Source organism: Theropithecus gelada, chromosome 7a, assembly GCF_003255815.1.
Source record: "Theropithecus gelada isolate Dixy chromosome 7a, Tgel_1.0, whole genome shotgun sequence".
Taxonomy (NCBI): domain Eukaryota; kingdom Metazoa; phylum Chordata; class Mammalia; order Primates; family Cercopithecidae; genus Theropithecus; species Theropithecus gelada.
The window spans coordinates 47,908,848-47,930,203 of NC_037674.1; the positions used below are offsets into that span (position 1 = coordinate 47,908,848).

General features: G+C 46.3%; 1 protein-coding gene across 3 annotated transcripts in view; it reads right to left on the minus strand.

The window, feature by feature from the left end:
* Positions 1 to 21,356, minus strand: part of CELF6 (CUGBP Elav-like family member 6) — a 37,235-nt gene that overhangs the window by 13,685 nt on the left and 2,194 nt on the right. For 2 of the 3 annotated variants that reach the window (XM_025389968.1, XM_025389969.1), the window contains exons 2-3: positions 19,203 to 19,285; positions 7,780 to 7,828 (exon numbers count right to left, since the gene is read on the minus strand). In XM_025389968.1, coding sequence (XP_025245753.1) covers positions 7,780 to 7,828; positions 19,203 to 19,285 — 132 coding nt within the window. Of the gene's footprint in view, positions 1 to 7,779; positions 7,829 to 9,167; positions 9,343 to 19,202; positions 19,286 to 21,356 lie in introns of those variants that run through there. The other variant, XM_025389970.1, reaches the window with a different exon arrangement.

The following is a 21,356-nucleotide window of genomic DNA, read 5'->3' on the forward strand; positions in this document are numbered from 1 at the left end:
TACGAGGTCAGGAGATCGAGACCATCCTGGCTAACACGGTGAAACCCCGTCTCTACTAAAAAATACAAAAAACTAGCCGGGCGAGGTGGCGGGCGCCTGTAGTCCCAGCTACTCGGGAGGCTGAGGCAGGAGAATGGCGTGAACCCGGGAGGCGGAGCTTGCAGTGAGCTGAGATCTGGCCACTGCACTCCAGCCTGGGCGGCAGAGCGAGACTCCGTCTCAAAAAAAAAAAAAAAAAAAAAAGAACTCGTGGCTGGGTGCGATGGCTCACGCCGGTAATCCCTGCACTTTGGGAGGCAGAGGCGGGCGGATGATGAGGTCAGGAGATCAAGACCATCCTGTCTAACACGGTGAAACCCTGTCTCTACTAAAAAAAAAAAAAAAATACAAAAAATTAGCTGGGCGCAATGGCGGGCTCCTGTAGTCCCAGCTACTCGGGAGGCTGAGGCAGGAGAATGGCGTGAACCCGGGAGGCGGAGCTTGCAGTGAGCTGAGATCGCGCCACTGCACTCCAGCCTGGGCAACAGAGTGAGACTCTGCCTCAAAAAAAAAAAAAAAAAAAAAAAAAAAAAAAAAAAAAAAAAAAAAAAGAACTCATACAACTAAATAGTAACAACAACAACAACAACAACAAACACCCAACCTTCTATTTAATAATGGGCAAAGGATTCGTATAGACGTTTCTGCAAAGAAGAAATGCAAATGGGCAACAAACAAAAGAAAAGATGCTCAAAATGACTAATTGTTAAGGAAATGCAAATCAAAACTACAATGCGATATCACCCACCTCACACCGATTAGGATGACTGCTATCAAAGAAACAGAAAATCACAGCGTTGGCGAGGATGTGGAGAAATTGGAACTCTTGCACACTGTTGATAGGAATGTAAAATAGTGTTGCTGCTATGGAAAACAGTATGGCAGTTCCTCAAAAAATTAAAAATAGAATTACCATATGATCTAGCAATACCTTTTCTGGGAATATATCCAAAAACACTGAAAGCAGGGTCTTTTCAAAAACTAATCTATATTTTTATTTCAATTGACCAATAATAATTGTATATATTTATGGGGTACAGTGTGATGCTTTGATATATGTAGACATTGTGAAATGATTAAATGGAGCTAATTAACATATTCTTCACCTTGCCTACTTATCACTTCTTTATGGTGAAAATGATTTAACTCTATTAGCAATTTTGAAATGCATATTGCATTATTATTAACTACAGTCTCCATGCTATGCAGTAAATCACTAAAATTTCATCCTTCTGTTAAACTACATCCTGCTGTTTAACTTTCTATCCTTTGACTAACATCTCCCCTTTGTAACCCCCCATGATGCCCCTAACTTCTGCCAACCACCATCCTACTCTCTGCTTCTCTGAGCTCCACTTTTTCAGGTTCCACACGTAAGTGAGATAATGCAGTGTTTGTCTTTCTGTGCCTGGGAAAACAAGATCTTGAAGAAATATTTTTTACACCTGTATTCATAACAACATTAGTTACAAAAGCCAAAAGGTTGAAGGTACCCAAATATCCAACAGATGAATGGATAAACAAGATGTGGTATACACATACAAAAAAAGTATTATTCTGCCTTAAAAAGGAAGGAAATTCGGACACATCCTATAACATGAATGAACCTTGAAGATAGGCTAAATGAAATAAGCCAGTCACAAAAGGACAAATACTGTATGATTCCACTTACATAAGGTATCTAGAGTAGTCAAACTCACAGAAATAAATAGAGTGATGGTTGCCAGACTGAAGGAAAGGGGGAAATATAGAATCATTTAATGGATACAGAGTTTCCGTTTTTGCAAGAAGAAAAAGTTCTGAGGATTGGTTACACAATGTGAATGTACTTAGCTCTAGCAACTGTACACCTAAAAGTGTTCTGACAATCAGCTTTGGGTGATCTGCTCTGAGCCAAGCCTAAGGAAAGCACCTCTCATTACCTTTGGGGGTAGAATGCATTTCAGGAAGTGAAGAGTTAACGTGAGGAAAGTGTCAAGTAGTACGGGTGAAACCGATCCAATCTTAGTTGGAAAATACTTTTTAGAATTAAATTAGTCTAAGGACCAATAACAGATATGACTGTCAACTGACTGTGACAGAATAGTTGTTGCTAAGGTCTATTTCTGATTTAGGCCAGAGAATATGTCCCAGTACTATGAAATTCTGAAAATTCTACCGCGAAATCCAAGAAAAATGCATATATGTAAGATAGTCATATATGCATATATGGTTATACTCAAAATCCAGGCTGACATCTAACCAAACCCTTGCAAATTCAGGCAGAAATTACTTAAGCAATTATAAGATAGTGATAGGAGGGTTAATTGGATAACAGATAATTGGCTTTTGAATTGAACCAAATTACAGGATTAAAAAACGAGATGCCTCAAAATATATTTTAAAATCCTCAGAGCATGTTTTAAGTTTGAACGTTAAAAGAAAATAACTAAAGTCAAAAGAGTGCATGGATTGATTACCTAACCTATTTCTGTACCTTAGGCATCTTGGATACACAAATATTTGCTGAGCAAAGGATACAGCCAAGTTGAGAAGTGGAACAAGCAGAGCAATCACCACTGTGATTTATGTATTGATTCTATGCTATGAAATTTGAAAGAGGAAAGAATATACAATTCAATCATTTTTGATATTTTGCTTTAGGACTAAAAAATACTTTTCCTATAAGATCGGTACTTACAGTTTAACTTATTGATGTTTCCAAACTAGAGAAAATGTAAGTGAGGAAAAATCAGCTACAGTCCCTATGCTAAACAGCAAATATAACAGACTTATTTAGTTACCATTGTCTGAGGGATGTGGGGATCCTTATTTCTGACCTCATATAATTTGTGGTTAACATTTTAAAAATACATGAACCTAGGCCGGGCGCAGTGGATCATGCCTGTAATCCCAGCACTTTGGGAGGCTGAGGCCGGTGAATCACTTGAGGTCAGGAGTTCAAGACCAGCCTGGGCAACATGGTGAAACCCCATTTCTACTAAAAATGCAAAAATTAGCCGGGTGCAGTGGCAGGTGCCTGTAGTTCCAGCTACTCAGGAGGGTGAGGCAGGAGAATCTCTTGAACCCAGGAGGTGGAGTTGTACCTTGCAGTGAGCCAAGTTGTACCTTGCAGTGAGCCGAGATCATGCCACTGCACTCCAGCCTGGGAAACAGAGTGAGACTCCATCTCAAAAACAAAACAAAACAAAACAAAACAACAACAAAAATACATGAACCTTGAATTTTTACCCATACAAACATTTTAATGTTCATGTTCAAATACACACAAATGCTGAGGGAAAAGTTTTTTTTTGTTTTTTTTGTTTTTGTTTTTTTTTTTGAGATGGAGTCTCACTCTGTTCAGGCTGGAGTGCAGTAGCACGATCTCTGCCCAGTGCAACCTCCGCCTCCTGGATTCAAGCGATTCTCCTGCCTTAGCCTCCCAAGTAGCCGGGATTACAGGCACACACCGCCAAGCCCAGCTAATTTTTTTGTATTTTATTTTATTTTTATTTTTTATTTTTTTCTAGTATCATAAATTTATTTATTTTTTTGTATTTTAGTAGAGATAGGGTTTCACTGTGTTGCCCAGGCTGGTCTCGAACTCCTGAGCTCAGCCAATCCACCCGCCTCGGTCTCCCAAAATGCTAGGATTACAGTGTGAGCCACCACGCCCATCCCTGAGGGAAAAGTTTTTGACACTATGTGTATTTAATGTATGTTAGGAGATAGTTTCATTTTAGAAAGTTGGATGCATTTTCCTTTAATAGTGTACTGCTCAATGTGTAGCTGCCACAGTATGTAAAATATAGGCCTGGAGTGTGGAGTATAGGAACAGCGTGGAACTTAGCTACAGAATTTATGCAAACTCACTGGAATGCATTAAAAGGCTGCTATAATATATTCCACAAAGACCCAGATGCACCTCTGGTACTCTGAGAAAAGTGTCGCCAAGGCTGCAGGGGATGGCCATGACAGAAAAGGACCTTGGCATCTTCCATCAGACAGATCCTGATGTATTGCTAATATTAATTGTATTGTAGGCATAGAATTAACAAGTGTTACCAATAACTATTAAAATTGATACAACAGGGGCCAGGCGCAGTGGTTCTTGCTTGTAATCCCAACGTTTTGGGAGGTCAAGGTGGGAGGATCATTTGAAGCCAAGAGTTTGAGACCAGCCAGGGCAACAAAGTGAGACCCTGTCCCTACAAAAAATAAAAATACAAAAAATTCGCTGGGCGTAGTGGCATGCACCTGTAGTCCCAGCGACTCGGGGGGGCTGAAGCAGGGGGATCACTTGAGCCCGGGGGTTCAAGGCTGCAGTGAGCTATGATGGTGCCACTGCCTTCTAGCCTGGGCAACAGAGTGAGACACTGTCTCTAAAAAAATAAAAAAATAAATAAACAGACAAATCAGTAAATAAATAAAAACATAAAATATACAATATGTATGTTGGTTATTTCAACCACAAACCTCATGTTTATTGATTAAAAGTAAGACTACTATACTACTACACTGTTACATCAAAAGTCAAGTGACAGAAGATAAAGTAGCTTTTTTTGTTAAAAAGCTAGGCTGGGTGTGGTGGCTCACACCTGTAATTCCAGCACTTTGGGAGCCAAAAGCAGACAGAGTACTTGTGGTCAGGAGTTCAAGACCAGCCTGGCTAACATGGCGAATCTTCGTCTCTACTAAAAATACAAAAATTAGCCAGGCGTGCTAGTGGGCACCTGTAATCCCAGCTACTCAGGAGGCTGAGGCAGAAGAATTGCTTGAACCCAGAAGGCGGAGGTTGCGTTGAGTGGAGAGGGTGCCACTGCACTCCAGCCTGGGCGACAGCGAAACTGAATCTAAAAAAAAAAAAAAAAAAAAAGCTCATGTGTGCACAGTGCAATCCTCCTTTATGGCAGATGGAAAAAGAAGCAATTATAGGTTGAGTAGGCTCTCACAGTGCTGGTCTATTTTTAAAAATTGAATTAGTTGCCAACATTTAATATAATTAAAATGAACTTTTTTTTTTTTTTTTTTTTTTTTTTTTTAAGACAGGGTCTCATTCTGTCACCTAGGCTGGAGTGTAGTGGCGCCATCTTAGCTCACTGCAGCCTCTAACTCCTGGGCTCAAGTAATCCTCCTGCTTCAGCCTCCCGAGTAGCTGGGACTAAAGATGTATGCCACTACACCACCTTATTTTTGTGTATTTTTTGCAGAGACAGGGTTTTGCCATGTTGCCCAGGCTAGTCTCAGATTTGTGAACTCAAGTCATCCTCCCACCTTGGCCTCCTAAAGTGCTGGGATTACAGGCATCAGCTTGCATGCCCAGCTCTAAATTATTTTATTAAATCATGGGAGTCTCACCCATTTAAGGTTACCTACCTGGGCTCCTGTAGTATTTGAGCGGATGATCTCTACTTGATGGGAAGAAAAATCATGCAATAATCCCTTCCAGAAGAAAGTGGAAGGTTTTGGAAGAATATGTTGGCCTTGATATCCCTTAGATTGTTTTCATTGACATCAGTACTCTTATCAAATAAAGAAGCCATTATTAACCAATGGTAAACTAAGGGATTTGATTTCAGGAATAATTTTAGAAAACACAGGCTCACTGGTGTAAATATATCTGGTCAGGTGTGACCATTGATTCTGAAGGTTTATAGAATGTTTGAGGTCACAGATATAAAACTTAAATGGGACAGGCTGTTCCACATTGTTGCCAAATGTTACATTTTTTTTTTTTTTTTTTTTTTTTTTTTTTTTTTTTTTTTTTTTTTTTGAGACGGAGTCTCGCTCTGTCGCCCAGGCTGGAGTGCTGTGGCCGGATCTCAGCTCACTGCAAGCTCCGCCTCCCGGGTTCACGCCATTCTCCGGCCTCAGCCTCCCGAGTAGCTGGGACTACAGGCGCCCGCCACCTCACCCGGCTAGTTTTTTGTATTTCTTAATAGAGACGGGGTTTCACCGTGTTAGCCAGGATGGTCTCGATCTCCTGACCTCGTGATCCGCCCGTCTCGGCCTCCCAAAGTGCTGGGATTACAGGCTTGAGCCACCGCGCCCGGCCAAATGTTACATTTTAAAAGCAAAATCCAATGCCATTTTAAAAAGTTGATTTTGTTTGTTTTGTTTTGTTTTGTTTTGTTTTGAGATGGAGTCTCGCTCTGTTGCCCAGGCTGGAGTGCAGTGATGCGATCTTGGCTTACTGCAAGCTCTGCCTCCCAGGTTCAAGGTGTTCTCCCGCCTCAGCCTCCCAAGTAGATGAGACTACAGGTGCCCACCACCACACCCGGCTAATTATTGTGTTTTTAGTAGAGACGGGGTTTCACCGTGTTAACCAGGATGGTCTCGACCTCCTGACTTCATGATCCTCCCACCTTGGCCTCCCAAAGTGCTGGGATTACAGGCATGAACCACTGCGCCCGGCCAAAAAGTTGACTTTCTAAAGCATTAGGTTGTGTTAGGTTGTGACTTTCTAAAGCATTAGGTTGTGTTTGTTCTTGGAGGAACAAACTTCACAATGGAACCGCAAAGTCACCAGAACTGTGTGTGGGTTCTCAGACTGAGCATGGAGTCTGAGAGGGGTACAGAACTAGTAGGACTCAATACATGTTTATATCATTTGGGTTCCATTCTGTTCCTGAACTTGGGCAGTTTCTTTCAGCTAGCAAAGCCATGGCTGATCTTGGGTAAGACAGGAAGAGAGTCTTACCCAAGAGAAAGAGTCAGCAGACATCAGGGAGGGCTATAGGCTGATACACCGGAAGGATCTAAGATCCAAGGGTGAGAAAAACACCAAGAACTGACACCAGAAGCCAGCATTGCCTTTACAGCATGGAAGCTGACCAGAACCCAGCTGGTTGGAAGAAAGCACAGGCTCTCTACCTGTTCTATGTGGTTTTGTTTTTGTTTTGATACAGAGTTGCGCTCTGTTGCCCAGGCTGGAGTGCAGTGGCATGATCTCGGCTCACTACAACCTCCACCTCCCAGGTTCAAGCGATTCTCCTGCCTCAGCCTCCTGAGTAGCTGGGATTACAGGCATCCATTACCACACTTGGCTAATTTTTCTATTCGTAGTAGAGACGGGGTTTCACCATGTTGCCCAGGCTGGTCTCAAACTCCTGGCCTCAAATGATCCACCCACCTCAGCCTCCCAAAGTGCTAGGATTACAGGTGTGAGCCACCGTGTCCAGCCCACCTCCTGTTCTTAAGGAGCTCTGGTTTTTCTCTACCAGGAAACAGTGTAGCTATCAGAGCTTTACATGGTCCTCAGCATAGAGGACTTACTATGGCTCATAAGGTCTGTTGTACCAGCCTTATCTTTGACCATGAACAACCAGGCAATTACAATGAAGGAATGGCCTCAATCCGGAGTAGACTGTGTTCTCTGATATCAGAAGGATCTAGAGAAGGAGAATAACCCCCACCTGATTCTTAAAAACAACAACAACGAAATCCTGAAAGTTCCATGTGGCAAAACAGGAATGATCTCTCTCCAAGGGTAAGTGGCAAGAACTCCCTTTATCTATCACTGGCATCTGTTTAGGCCCTTCTTGCCTCTTCTGGGTCTGGGCTCCTCAGAACCCCAGCCCTGCTCAGTCTGAGTAGGGAAGGCTGAGCTATTTCAGGGGCTCAGCAACTCTGAGCCCCACCTGTCCCCTTGACCCAGGGAAGCTCTCAGACTAAGCCATGGGTAGGACTGACTCCAGGTGTGGGGCCACCCTCCCTTACACGGGTCGCAGCCTGAGGTTGGTCAGACGGGGAAGTTACCTCCTCGGCCCTCACTGGCAGCTGGCTTCACTTGGATCGGACGATTCATCTGAAAGACATCGGACCAACACACCCATTCAGCGTGACTGCCTTGTCCTGGAGCCCCCAGCTTCTCGACCCCTGGACTTCTCAGGATCTGAGCTCTAGCCCCTTTGAACTCTGCACTCCATCACTTCCACACTGGGATTACAGATTTTCTCCAAGATTCCTTCCTTAAACCCAGGAATTTAGAAGGTGCTGAAACTGGTAGGGATGGGTGACAGGAACTTAGTGGTAAGCACAAGATGGAATGAAGCGTCTAAAGAGACTTTTCTGCCTGGGGCTCTGGGCAGGGGCTATGTGAGGCCTGTCCCTTTGGCTTCTGGACTTACTTAAAGGTTTTGCATGAGAGAATTGGGAAGGAGGGTAGAACTGATACTGCAGATTTGTGTTTTATGTCTAAAATGGAGACTATCATGCTATGTGTCATTTAGATGAAAGAGTCTGGGAATCAGACTCAGTGCTATCTGCCCTCAACTTGTCATTTAATAGTTGTATGACTCTAAGTAAGCCATCCTTTCCCAGATTCAATTTTTCTTTTTCTCCTGTGTAGCTGAAATTACAGGCACGTGCCACCAGGCCCGGCTGATTTTTGTATTTTTAGTAGAGACAGGGTTTCTCCATGTTGGCCAAGTTAGTCTCGAACTCCTGACCTCAAGTGATTCGCCCGCCTCGGCCTCCCAAAGTGCTGGGATTATAGGCGTGAGCCACTGCGCCCGGCCAGATTCAATTTTTCGAATGAGGAAAACATTCCCCAAGCTGCTGTATCACCAGAGTCTCCACACTCACCCACTTCATCCCCTCCCTGGGGTCCCCTTCCCTGAGGATGCTGGAGTTTTCCAAGGCGCCATTCTCAGCCCTTTTTGTCTGGTTCTTCCTACTTTTCTTGGATAGTCTTGTCCACACCCACAGCCTCAGCTCCTCTCCACACAGGGTTGACTTAGAGCTCTGTGTCTCCAGCCTGCATTCTCTTCTGAGCTTCAGAGCCATGTTACCAGCTGCCTGCTGGACATCCCCACTAGGAAGTCCCACGGGCGCCTTCACTCAACACACCCAAACAAGAGCTGATTTTTTTTTTGCCCCAACCTGATCCTCCCAGTCGCCCAAGTTATAAGCCTGGAAAGCAGCTTGACTTCTCCTTCCATCCCTTCCCCACTCCCACCAACTTCACCTTTCAATTTAGGGGTTCCTGATGAGGTGTAGATAAAAATCACCAAGGAACCAGATGAGGCTCTTAAGTTGGGGGATTGTATAATTTGAAAATGCTCCTAGGTGATTTCAATATATCCCCCCCACATTCCCATCCCCCAACCACCCTGAGTGAATTCATGATTGAATCCCCATCTCACCTTCCTCTCATGGGTGTTGTGGGGATCACATGAGGTAATGGGCACGCAAAAGGTCTTTGTAAACTGCCAAGAGCTGGGTGCGTGGGAGGTGAGGAATTATTGTTGGGGGGCAGGCAGCTGAGTGCCGGGAGGAAAAAACAGCGGCCTTCCCGTTCATGGAGGAAGGGGTACTGATGCCCATCTGGCCTGAGAAGGTGATGATCTGACCCCCTCCCCTCAGGAAATGTTCTGCTTCTGCACCAATCAGGGGCCACTCCATCCCTTACCAATATGCTCGTTGCCGAGACAACAGGCAGCTTCCTGTTACCATAGCCACAAGTGCTACCCAGTAACCATGGTAACGCCCTGGCAGTCACAGTTGAGCAATTTCCTTTGGATCAAATTTGGGGGTGGGAGGGGCAGGGAGGGCTTACAAAAAAAAAAAAAAAAAGGACAGGAAAACAGGCCAAGCCTGAACCAGCGCAACTCCCCTCCCACCCAGGGCTCTGACACACCCACCCGCTGGTGGTGGAGCACCTGCAGTGTACCAGGCTGTGGGTGGGGGCCGAGACACCGACAGGACTCAGGTTGCAGTCTAGAGGGGATGACAGATCAATCCAAGCAGATCAGGGCGAACTTGACAGGTCTGGACTGGCCTGGACCAGGGACCAGGAGGACAGGACCCGTCCCTGGGCATGGCCACCTGTGATTGTGGAGGAGAGACCAAGAGACAGAGCCATGGAGAGCAGAGACACAGGGAGAGATGAAGAAACACCGGCAGACAGAAATGATGTGAGAGAAAGACAGTCCTAGAAAGGGGCAAGGAAAGAGAGTTACTGGAGGAGAGGGGAAGGAAAAGAGGAGATATAGGGTCAGGAAGCAGGTACAGGAGAGGCAGGGAGGAGCCTGGTAGGGAAGAAGGCCAGAAGAGTAGAAGCCTGGGGTAGGGGGCAGTGAGGGTGAGCAAAACCATCATTATTTTATTAGTTCTTATATAGATCCTGAGAATTTCTCTCTGGAACCTAGAGTGACGAGCACATGTGACAGCAGCAGTTTCCATGGCAGCTTCCTCCCTGGCTGGGTTTCCTGGGAGATGGTGCTCTGGGGGACACCCCCTTCTCTCCTCCCACCCACTTCACCACCCTTCAACAGAGAGTGGGCATCGGGTGGTACACACATGTTCTCCCCTGGACCTGACCTAGACCTTCCACCACTCAGGCATGCTGCCAGCATTTCCTGTACTCTGTGATGAGCCCCGGGCATCTCTTCATGGGAGACGGTGATGATCTGTATAGGGATTCTCTCGTCATAGGCCCACAGAGGGGAAGATAATATCACCATTTCCTGAGAGCCCACTCTGTGCCAGGCCCTTCCTGGGACTCTTCATTGTCTCTAAATCCTTCCAACCACTCTGCAAGGGAATACGAGTGTCCCCATATCATAGATGAGAAAGCTGAGGCTGAGGGAGGTGAAATCACTTGTCTAAGATCACATGGTGGGTAAGTGGTTGAGCTGGGATTTATCCCTAGGTCTGTCTGAGGCTGAAGCCCATGATTTTTGCATTGGAGTGCTGCTCAACTCCATTCTTAAGGCATGAACACAAATAGTGAGGCACAGAGGGACCAGGGCCTCAAGGGAGTGCAAGGTCAAGTGCTGTGGAAGAGGCAGACTCCAGCTGAAGAATTTGACTCAGGAAAGCTGCATAGAAGAGGCAATGTTTGACCTGAGCCTTGCAGGACTGGGGTCATTGGCCATGTAGAGATAATAGGAGAGGTAGGAGTGGTAGCTGAGCATGCTGAATGGTTAGGGTATGGACAGGGAGCTGCAAGTCTGAAAGAGCAAAGTTTCTGGTGAGCACCTGGCATGGCAGTAGCCAGGGGAGAGCAAATTGCTTCCTAGCAGATAGATGTGGATTTCAATCCTGGCTCTATCACTTGCTTCTCTAAGGTCTCTGAGCCTCAATATCCACATTAGTAAAGGGGGAATCATGATCTTACCTTGCAGAGTTGTGATGACAATGACAATTGCTAGATCTCAGTAGATACCTCAGATATAAAAAGTTATTGTTTTTTTTGAGACAGAGTTTCACTCTTGTTGCCCAGGCTGGAGTGCAATGGCATAATCTCGCCTCACTGAAACCTCTGCCTCCAAATTCAAGCATGTCTCCTGCCTCAGCCTCCTGAGTAGCTGGGATTACAGGCATGCGCCACCACGCCCGGCTAATTTTGTATTTTTAGTAAAGACAGGGTTTCTCCATATTGGTCAGGTTGGACTTGAACTCCCGACCTCAGGTGATCCACCTGCCTCGGCCTCCCAAAGTGCTGGGGTTACAGGCGTGAGCCACCGCACCTGGCAGGGTTTTTTGTTGTTGTTGTTGTTGTTGTTGTTATTGTTGTTAAATGAGAGGTAGACAAGGGCCAGATTAGGGAAGGCTGTGAAAACCGCATCAAGGAATTTTGACTTTGACTTTGTTATATTTCAAAGGCAATGAGGATCCAGGGAAGGGAAGGATTTAAAAATTTTTTTAAAACATTTTTATTTATTTATTTATTTATTTTGGAGACTGAGTCTCACTCTGTCACCTAGGCTGGAGTGAAGTGGTGTCGTCTCGGCTCACTGCAATCTCCACCTCCCAGGTTCAAGCAATTCTCCTGCCTCAGCCTCCTGAATAGCTGGGATTACAGACACCTGCCACCACACCCAGCTAATTTTTGTATTTTTAGTAGAGACAGGGTTTCACCATGTTGGCCAGGCTGGTCTCAAACTCCTGACCTGTGGTCTTACTCTGCTGCCCAGGCTGGAGTACAGTGGCGCCATCATAGCTCAATACAAACTCCAAATCTTGGGCTAAGCGATTATTCCACTTCAGCCTCCCAAATAGCTGGGAATACAGGTACGTGCCACTATGCCCAGCTAATTTTTTTATTTTTTGTAGAGACTGGGTCTCACTATCTTGCTCAGGCTGGTCTCGAACTCCTGGGCTCAAGCGATCCTTGGACCTCATCCTTTCAAAGTGCTGGGATTACAGGTGTGAACCGCTATGACCAGCCAGGAAAGAGTTTTAAGTAGGGAAATCATCTAGTCAGTTTTGTCTTATGAAGGATCCCATAAGCTGACACTATGTGGAGAAAGGATTGGAAAATGAGTGATTAGAGGAAAGAAGATCAGAGGCACAGGTGAGAGGTGAGTGTGACCTGGATAGAAAGAAATGAACAGATTTAACAGATTTATAGGAAGAATTAACTGGACTATAGTTCTACTGGATATGTGGACCTGGGAAGAAGAGGTCATATTGGCTGACTCTCAGACTCATAGCTTGGGAGTTGGGGAAGGTGGGAGTTTGGGAGTTTGGGGGTACAAGGATGAACCTCTTGGGTTCCTCCTTCCCAGGGGAGGAACCCAAGAGAATAAGAACAGAGTCAAGGAGAGCAGGGCTCTGAGCCTTCAGTCCCCACAGAGCAGTGGTGATGGAGGACACTTGGGATTTAGGTATGTTATGTGTGGCTGGAGGAGAAAGAGAGCTGCCCCCATGAGCTTCCTGGGCAACCGATTGTATATACCTTGTTCCTGCCATGGACAGAGGAGGGACATGGCAGTGAGATGAGGTAATCAGGAGTTCCCCTTAAGGAAAAGAGGACATTGCCTCCTGGGCCAAGACTTGTCCTGGGACTTCAGGTGAGCTCTTGCCCTGGCTGAGCACCTGTTCCCTTAAGAATTTCCCAGATGGAGTCCAGGCCCATGTCTGCTTCAGAGCCCAGCCCTGGAGGGGAATTCAAGGGATAGAATGTCAGAGAGAACAACCTATTCCAGGCAATGGAGTGGGGAAGGTTAGAGGCAGCACAGACACGCACAGGGCCCTGGACCTTCTGGCCCAGTGAGCAGAAGGGAGAGCAAGACCCTACCTAACTCTCTGCCCTGACTTGTCTAAAATTCCTCCATTTGGGCTCAGCATCGCCCTTTTCAGACTCTTCTGCCCTGATGCCAACTATTCTTTTCACTCAGCACTCACACCCTCAGCACTCCCCATTCCATGGGAAGATAGTTATTAGAACCTTCTTGAGGAAGGGAACACTGGTAGGTCTGCAGGGCAGAGTGGAAGTCAAACTTCATCATTTTTAGTACTTTGTTTTACCCCACCCCCTCCTCTAATTCAATCCACTGTCAAGTCCCATGGGTTCTAGAATCTATGTGGATATCCTGAATAGCTCTGAAATCTAACCTCTCCTCTCCTTTCCTGGCTTATCTCCAGCTCTAGGCCAGCATCACCATTCATCTGCACTCAAGCAACACTGCACTGAAGGGTAATCCAGCCTCCAGTGTTGCTTCCTTTCCAACCCAACCTTCTTCACACCATAGCCAGAGTAATCTTTTTTTTTGTTTTTGTTTTTGTTTTTTTTTGAGACAGGATCTCGTTCTGGCTGTAGTGCAGTTAGCTCACTACAGCCTCGACCTCCAGGGCTCAAGCAACCCTCCCACCTCAGCCTCCCAAGTAGCTGGGATTACAGGTGCACACCACCACACCTGGCTAATTTTTGAAAAATTTTTGTAGAGATGGGGTCTCACTATGTTGTCCAGGCTGGTCTCAAACTTTTGGGCTCAGCGATCCTCCAAAGTGCTGAGATTACAGGCATGAGCCACTATGCCTGGCCCAGAGTAATCTTTTGAAACTAGTCTCTTACTCTTCTCTGCTTAAAATCCACCTCTGTTCCCCCATTGCAAGCCTCCTGTTAAAGCCCAAGATTCTAAGACTGGTTTTCAAAACTTGTGAGTCTTGCCTCCACTGCTGCCCAACATGCACGATTCTCTCTACTCATGTGGAGCCTTAGCCATCTTTGCTAGACACCTTCCCTGCCAGTATTCACACTGCCCCCAGAATTTCTTGTCTTTTAGGTTTCTAGATCCTCTAATATGATAAAATATGATCATGATTCAGCTCAGATAACATCTCCTCTGCAAAGCATCTACTCCCTTCCCATTTCTTTTTATTCTTTTTTCACTTATTTACTTATTTTTATTTTGTATTTTTGTATTTTTAGTTGAGACGGGGTTTCACCATGGTGGCCAGGCTGGTCTCAAACTCTTGACCTCAAGTGATCTGCCCACCTCGGCCTCCCAAAGTGCTGGGATTACAGGTGTGAACCATCGCACCCGGCCTTTTCCTTTATGGTTTGACTCTGGGACTCCCTCCCCAAGTAAAAGTCTCTCTTTTACTTGCCCAGATGTATGCCTGAGTGAGATGCAATGAGGCTCATTTTTGAGAAGCATCTTGAGGGCAAAGACTCAGACTCATTCATGAAGTGGTTGCTAGCACACGCAGTGCCTTTCTGTAAATTATAAAAAGGCACTCCCCAGCCCTGGGATGAATGAGAAAAAATGTGCTTTTTCCTCTGGGCTGACAAAGCCTTGAAATAATGAGCATGACTTGGTCAATAGAGCATGGCTGGATTTTTGCCCCCATCTGCCCTCTGCACCCAAGCTGTTCTGTGCAGGGCACAACTTGCAAAACCAAATGCACTTCCCTACTCAGTAACATCTGCCTCCTTCACAGTGTTTGAAGGGATGCCTTCCCAAAGGAAGGGAAGTCAGGAACAGGGAGATAAACAAATAGGGAGGCAGCTTCTGCATCCCAGAAATGGGGCTGAGGCTAGGCCTTACCCTCTTCAGGTGGATTCTGGAGCATAAAGTGAGGCTAAAAGAAGGAATTCTGGCTTCATCAGGAAGAGGCTGCAGGAGGTGGGAGCCAGGTGGGACAGATCAACCGAGGTTTGAAGGAGTTCTCAAATAGTGAGGCAAGCTTTCACAGGGACAGAACGTGTCAGGGGACAAATGGAGAGGAGCCAAGCAAGAGAAGGTGTCAGTCCATCAGAATCCATGACATTCTTGGCTGGGAGTGGTGGCTCACGTAATCCTAACACTTTGAGAGGCTGAGGCGGGCAGATCACTTGAGGTCAGGAGTTCAAAACCAGCCTGACCAACATTGTGAAACCCTGTCTGTACTAAAAATACAAAAAAAAAAAAATTAGCCAGGCGTGGTGGCGGGTGCCTGTAATCCCAGCTACTTGGGAGGCTGAGGCAGGAGAATCACTTGAACCCTGGAGGAGGAGGTTGCAGTGAGCTGAGATGGCACTACTGCACTGCAGCCTGGGCGACAGAATGAGACTGTGTCTCAAACCCCCCCCCCCAAAAAAAAAAAAACAAACTATGAAATTTCCCCTGGGGTTTCAGACTTTTCTCTCTGGGGGCTGACCCAGCCTTTTCTGGTCCCATGGTGACAGTCCTGTCTGATGCCAGCAGGAATTCAGATTAAAGTCTTGTCTCTGCTTCTCCAGCAGGTGGCAGCTGTGCTCAGGACCCAGTAGCAGCAGAGAGCTGGGCACTCCTCCCTCCATGCTGGTGGGCCTAAGGCCAGGTGACTAAAGTTGCTGCTGTCCCTGGCAGGCCCAGAGGAAAGATTGATGGCACAGGCATTGCTGGGGCTGGCCAACACAGCCATTGATTTTCATTTAGGAGAATAATTAAATATTAATTTTCACTTTGTTAAGCTGGAGAGGGCGAATAAAGCCAATGCTGACAGTATCAGAGGAAGCTAGGCCATGTTGGAGACCTGCAGATGGAACAGTGAGAGGGGGAAGATGTCCCCAGTCACCATTCTCTCCAGAACCTAAGACCTCTGTCTGCTACCTAGTTGTCTCAGGTCACAGTACAGTGGTTAAGTGAATGAGTTCTAGGGCCAGATTAACTGGGCCCAAAGTCCAGATACTCCCATTATTAACTATATGACCTTGGGCAAGTCACTTGATTCTTATGACTTAGTTTTCTCACCTGTAAAATGGGAATGCCAATAACAATACCTTATTTAGGCCTGGCACAGTGGCTCATGCCTGTAATCCCAGCACTTTCGGAAGCCAAGGTGGGTGGATCACTTGAGGCCAGAAGTTCAAGACTAGCCTGGCCAACATGGTGAAACCTCATCTCTACTAAAATTACAAAAATTAGTTGGGCACGGTGGTGTACACCTGTAATCCCAGCTACTCAGGAGGCTCAGGCAGGAGAATTGCTTAAACCCGGGAGGTGGAGGTTGCAGTGAGTCAAGGTCACGGCACTGCACCCCAGCCTGGGCAACATCACGAGACTCTGTCTCAAATACAAACAAACAACCTTCTTTATGGAGGATTAAATGACTTATACTGTGTAAAGTGGTAGGAAGACTAGTATCAACAAATGCTCATTACTATTATTTGCTTTTCTCCTCCAGAAATCCTCGCAGTACTCTAAGGGCGTCATAGCCCTTATCTCAGGTACCCTTGGCCTCATGGAGCTCTTCAGGTGCCCCTTATCTAGCAGAGCCCTGTGTCTTGTAGAAGAGAGATGTTTTCCCTCCCAAAGTTTATCTTAATTTTTCGGGGGGGGCCTTCCATTTCCTTTCAGGGCAAAGCCCGGCATTCAAAGTTTCATCTTCAACTGCTGCCCTCTGTAGATCTTCCCTCCAGCTTCCCTCCATGCTCATGTGGGCCTCCCCCACAGTGCCAGCTGCATTTCACACCCACCTGTTCCATCTGTGTCTGCACCTTTACCATGCTGTTTCCCACATGGAATGTTACAGCTTGTCTCATTGACTCTCAGTTCTAGCAGCAGAAGTCATTTGTTCCCATGGTTAGATGAATGATGAGTTCTACTCCTACTCCTACTAATGCTGCTGTTACTATTACTGTTACTATCACTACTACCACCAGCTAACTTGTATTAAGTGCTTATTTTCTGCCAAGAACAGAATTGAGTACTTTAGTTCACTTAATGACTTAGCTCATTTAACCATGACAACAACCCTATGAGTTTAACTTTACAGATGAGGAAACTTAGGCTTAGCAGTAAAGACTTGCCCAAAGTCACAAAGCTAGTGAGTGGTGGGACCTGGGTTCACACGCAGGTCTCTCTGACTCAGGAGCTTGCGTACAGAGGATCAGTGATGGTGACAAGTTGGTGTTACTTGGCACTTAGTCCCCAAAAGTGAGGCTCAAGGTGCTTCAGTTACTGTGATTGGTTCTAGGAGCTGTCACCCCATTAACAGCTTGATTAGCTCTTGGTGAAGCTTGCTCCATTGCTTGGCAGCTCCAATTCAGAGAAGTGACTTCTTTATACTGAGCTGAAATCAGTGTCTGTTTCTTATATTAACTGATCTGAATCTTGCCTTCTGGGGCCACTCATAGAAAACTAAACCCCTCTTCTAGAATCTGAAGGTAGTTACCCCAACCCCAACAGTAGTACTTATTGAGATCTTACTCTGTGCCAGGCACTTGCTAAGCCTCAAGTAATCCTCACTACAGCCAAGTGAGCTAGGTATTAGTATAACCCAGTCCTCATATCTAAAGAAACTGAAGCTCAGGAGTCCAAGAAACGTGCCCAGAGACACAGAACTGACAAATGGCAGAGCTAGGATTCAAATCCAGTGGGTTGTGTGTATGTGTGTGTGTGTGTGTGTGTGTTTGTTTGTTTTTGAGACTGAGTCTCACTCTGTTGCCCAAGCTGGAGTGCAGTGGCATGATGTTGGCTCACTGCGACCTCCGCCTCCCATGTTCAAGCGATTCTCCTGCCTCAGCCTCCCAAGTAGCTGGAACTACAGGCATCTGCCATGTCCAGCTGGTTTTTGTATTTTTAGTAGAGACAGGGTTTCGCCATGGAGGCCAGGCTGGTCTCGAACTCCTGATCTTAGGTGATCTGCCCGCCTTGGCCTCCCAAAGTGCTAGGATTACAGGTGTGAGCCACCACAATCAGCCTCAAAAACCAGTATTTTTAATTATTAGCTTATGATGCCTCCTTTTTAAAGTCCCTGTAAGCCCTTTCTTCTCCAGTTAAATCATCCCAACTCCTCCTATTATTCCAAATATATCTTGTGCCTTTACTTCATCCTCATCTCTCCTTTTTTTTTTTTTTTTTGAGATGTAGTCTCACTCTGTCGCCCAGGCTGGAGTGCAGTGGCACAATCTAGGCTCACTGCAAGCTCCGCCTCCTGGGTTCACGCCATTCTCCTGCCTCAGCCTCCCGAGTAGCTGGGACTACAGGTGCCTACCACCACACCTGGCTAATTTTTTTGTATGTTTTTAGTAGAGACAGGGTTTCACTGTGTTAGCCAGGATGGTCTCCATCTCCTGATCTGGTGATCCACCCGCCTTGGCCCCCCCAAAGTGCTGAGATTACAGGCAAGAGCCACCGCGCCTGGCCAACTTTATCCTCATCTCGTTCTTGTAGGCAAATGACTCTCTTAAATCTGAGGCCCAGAACTGGACATAGTCCCAAGTTTGGCCTGTTAATGGCATTTAAATAGTGCTCTGTTCTAGACACACCACTTCTTGGACAAGAGAAAACAAGGCTGTACAGCATGACTTGCTCTTGGTAAACCCATGCTAATTACTAACGATCACCCCTTCATTCTACCACATGGTCAGTAGGTCCCAACTTGCCTCTTGTTGAGTGATTATGCATTGGCCAAGACCAGACCAGGTACCATTGGTGCCTACAAGCCTAGCTGCCTGTAGAATCAGGTCTCCCCTAACTTTAGCCAAGTGTTTGCAGTGTGGAGGGAGGGAAGACAATCCTAGTGAGTCAAGGCACCAAAAAAAAAAAAAAAAAAAAAAAAAACCATTACAGGAAAAGGACTAGAGAGAAGTGCCAGCAAAGACCCTAGAGAAAAAGGGATACCAGTCCAGCAGAACCTCTACCCCATCTATCTGAATACCTGCTCACACCAGTGACAAGTGACACCCAAAGCCATAATTTTAGCCAGGGTGAATAAATTCTAGCTTAGCCCACAACACTGATGCCTCTCCTAAATATAGGTGGAGCACCTGGCCTAAGGATCTTGAGCCCCTTTTTTGAGTGAGAAGATTGGATGTAACAAAGAATTTGTTGCTGTTCAGGGTATAGGAAGCCCTCTTCTAGAAAGATGATTCTGCTTCTAGTTCTTGGTCCCAACCCAGCCGCCACACGCTGCTTTGGCATGCACACAGGGCACTGTCCCCAGCCTGAGGTGATTCCCACCCCCCAACCTGGAGAACTTACCCCTGGCAGGGTCTTCTGCTCGTGCAGTGCACTCTGGGCCTTGAGAGCAGAGTCCCGGGCGCAGTAGGTGAGGAAGGCACAGCCTGAGGAGGAAGAGGCTGGCTCAGGGGGTTTCCTGAAACCCCCAGCTATTCTTCTTTGAAATACCCCACTAAGTTGACAAACTTAAGGCCACTCTCCTTTAAACAAGAACTCTGCTTTCTGAGAAGCCTTCTCTGCCTCCCACCTCTGGAGAGAGGGGCTTCATGTGCCTGGGGACCAGTGTCCCAGGCTCACTTTCATTTGCTCCTGGCATCCTGCCCAGAGAACATATGCACCCACACCCAGTCACATGTGCAGACAATCCCACATCTCCCCTCCCCACTCCAGTCATAAGTCCTGTTGGGGTTAAACCTCCCTAAGCAGCTTTATCATCATCTTTAACCCAGACTTCCCCTTACTTTTTGGGTTCAGACTCATGGAGTCTCCCAGGATCAGCCTCAATTCCTTCCCAACTCAGTTTCAGATGGGAGGAGGCAAAAGAGTAAAAGAAGGATTGGGGGCCAACCCCAGCACCTCCCAGCTCTTTTCCATATCTCCCTTCCCTAAGTTTGAAGCTGGGGAATGGATTGATTTGAGACTTAGAAGATGGGATTGGTTTAAGGGCTTCCCATAGGTGGTAGTTTCCAGGGACCCCCTAATCCTGTTCAAGGATTTTGATCCGTCAACCCTCCTAGGGCTTTGAGGTAGGGCTTCTTAAAGAGTTATTGTGCCCCAAATCTGGCTCCTCTAAAAGGGCCAGCAGATATGGGGCAGCGAAGAGGTCTAGGTTGAGCCAAAGTGTCAAGTTCAGCCCTCTCTTTGTTCAGCCTCAGGACCTGTAGCCTGCTAGGAAGCACTGAAGCAGCACTCTCCTCCTTTCCAACAGCCACAGAGCACTCATTCATTCAGAAAATATTTATTGAACACTTACTTATTATGGTGGGGCCTTTTGATGAGCTTGGGGATAGAGTGGCAACAAGACAGACACATTCCCTGCCCTCATGGAGATTAGACAAATCATGAGGGGCCCCTAAACGAGTCCAAAGGGTTGAGTAATGTCTCAAAGAAGGCATTGAGTCCTCAAGAACAAGAACACTGAGTCCTTAACAATCAGGTGATGAAAGGGACAGTGATTATTTCAGACAGCGGGAAAAGAATATATGAAGGCTGAATCAAGAATTTGGTGTGTTGGGGAAATGGATAGAAGGTTAGTGTGACTGGAGGCTGGTGCATGGGGGCAGAGTGGCTAGTGAGGTATGCAGGAATCAAGTCATATGTAGCCTTGTGGGCCTCAGTCAGATTTTGAACTTTTTCCTAAGAGCAATGGAGAGCCACTTTAAAGGGTTTTAAGCAGATCTGTGAGATAAGATCTGTTTTCAAAAGGAGCCTTCTGAGTGTAGGAGGGAGAACGACTGAAGGAGGAGAAAGTGGATATGGTGAGCCATTAGGAACTTGGGGCAGATTTCCACTTAGACCTCAGCAGATTAGAAAGGCAAATGGAACCATTTTTTTTCTGGCCTCTTCTACAGTGCTGCCCCCTTCAGATGGGTTTATTGTCGGCCATTCATTGAGGTAAAGGGAACTTAGAGAACTGAGCAAAACTCTTACCATATCAACAGGGAAACTGAAGCCCAGAGAGTGGGTCAGTGGCAGGGCAGGATTTGGAATGTCTTAACTCCCAAGCTGGGGTTGTTTTCAAAGCACTTGGGTAACAAGTGGCTGCCTGCCTCGGTATCCAGCCATCAAAAGGAAAATGAGTCACTGTTGCTGGGGGGAGGATGAGGAAGATGTTGACTTGGAGACCCTCCACAATCATCTTGGAAGGCAACACTTGCCTTGGAGAGTTTTGATTTAGTTTGGAAATAAATCACCAAACACCTGATTCCACTTACATCCCTGCTGTGTCTTTTGCCACCAACCCATATCACCCGACATCCAAATCGGGCAGGGTTGCCTGTCTGAAAGGCTCAGGGGCCCAGTTGCTGCCTAAAGAAGCCCCATGTGGACTAGCCAGGATGGAGGGTGGAAGAATGAGGGGAAGAAAAGACAGAGAAGCATGGTTTGAGAGACAGATGAATGAAAGTAACAGGCAGAATTAGAGCTAAATGAAAAGAGAGAGGATGAGGGAACAGT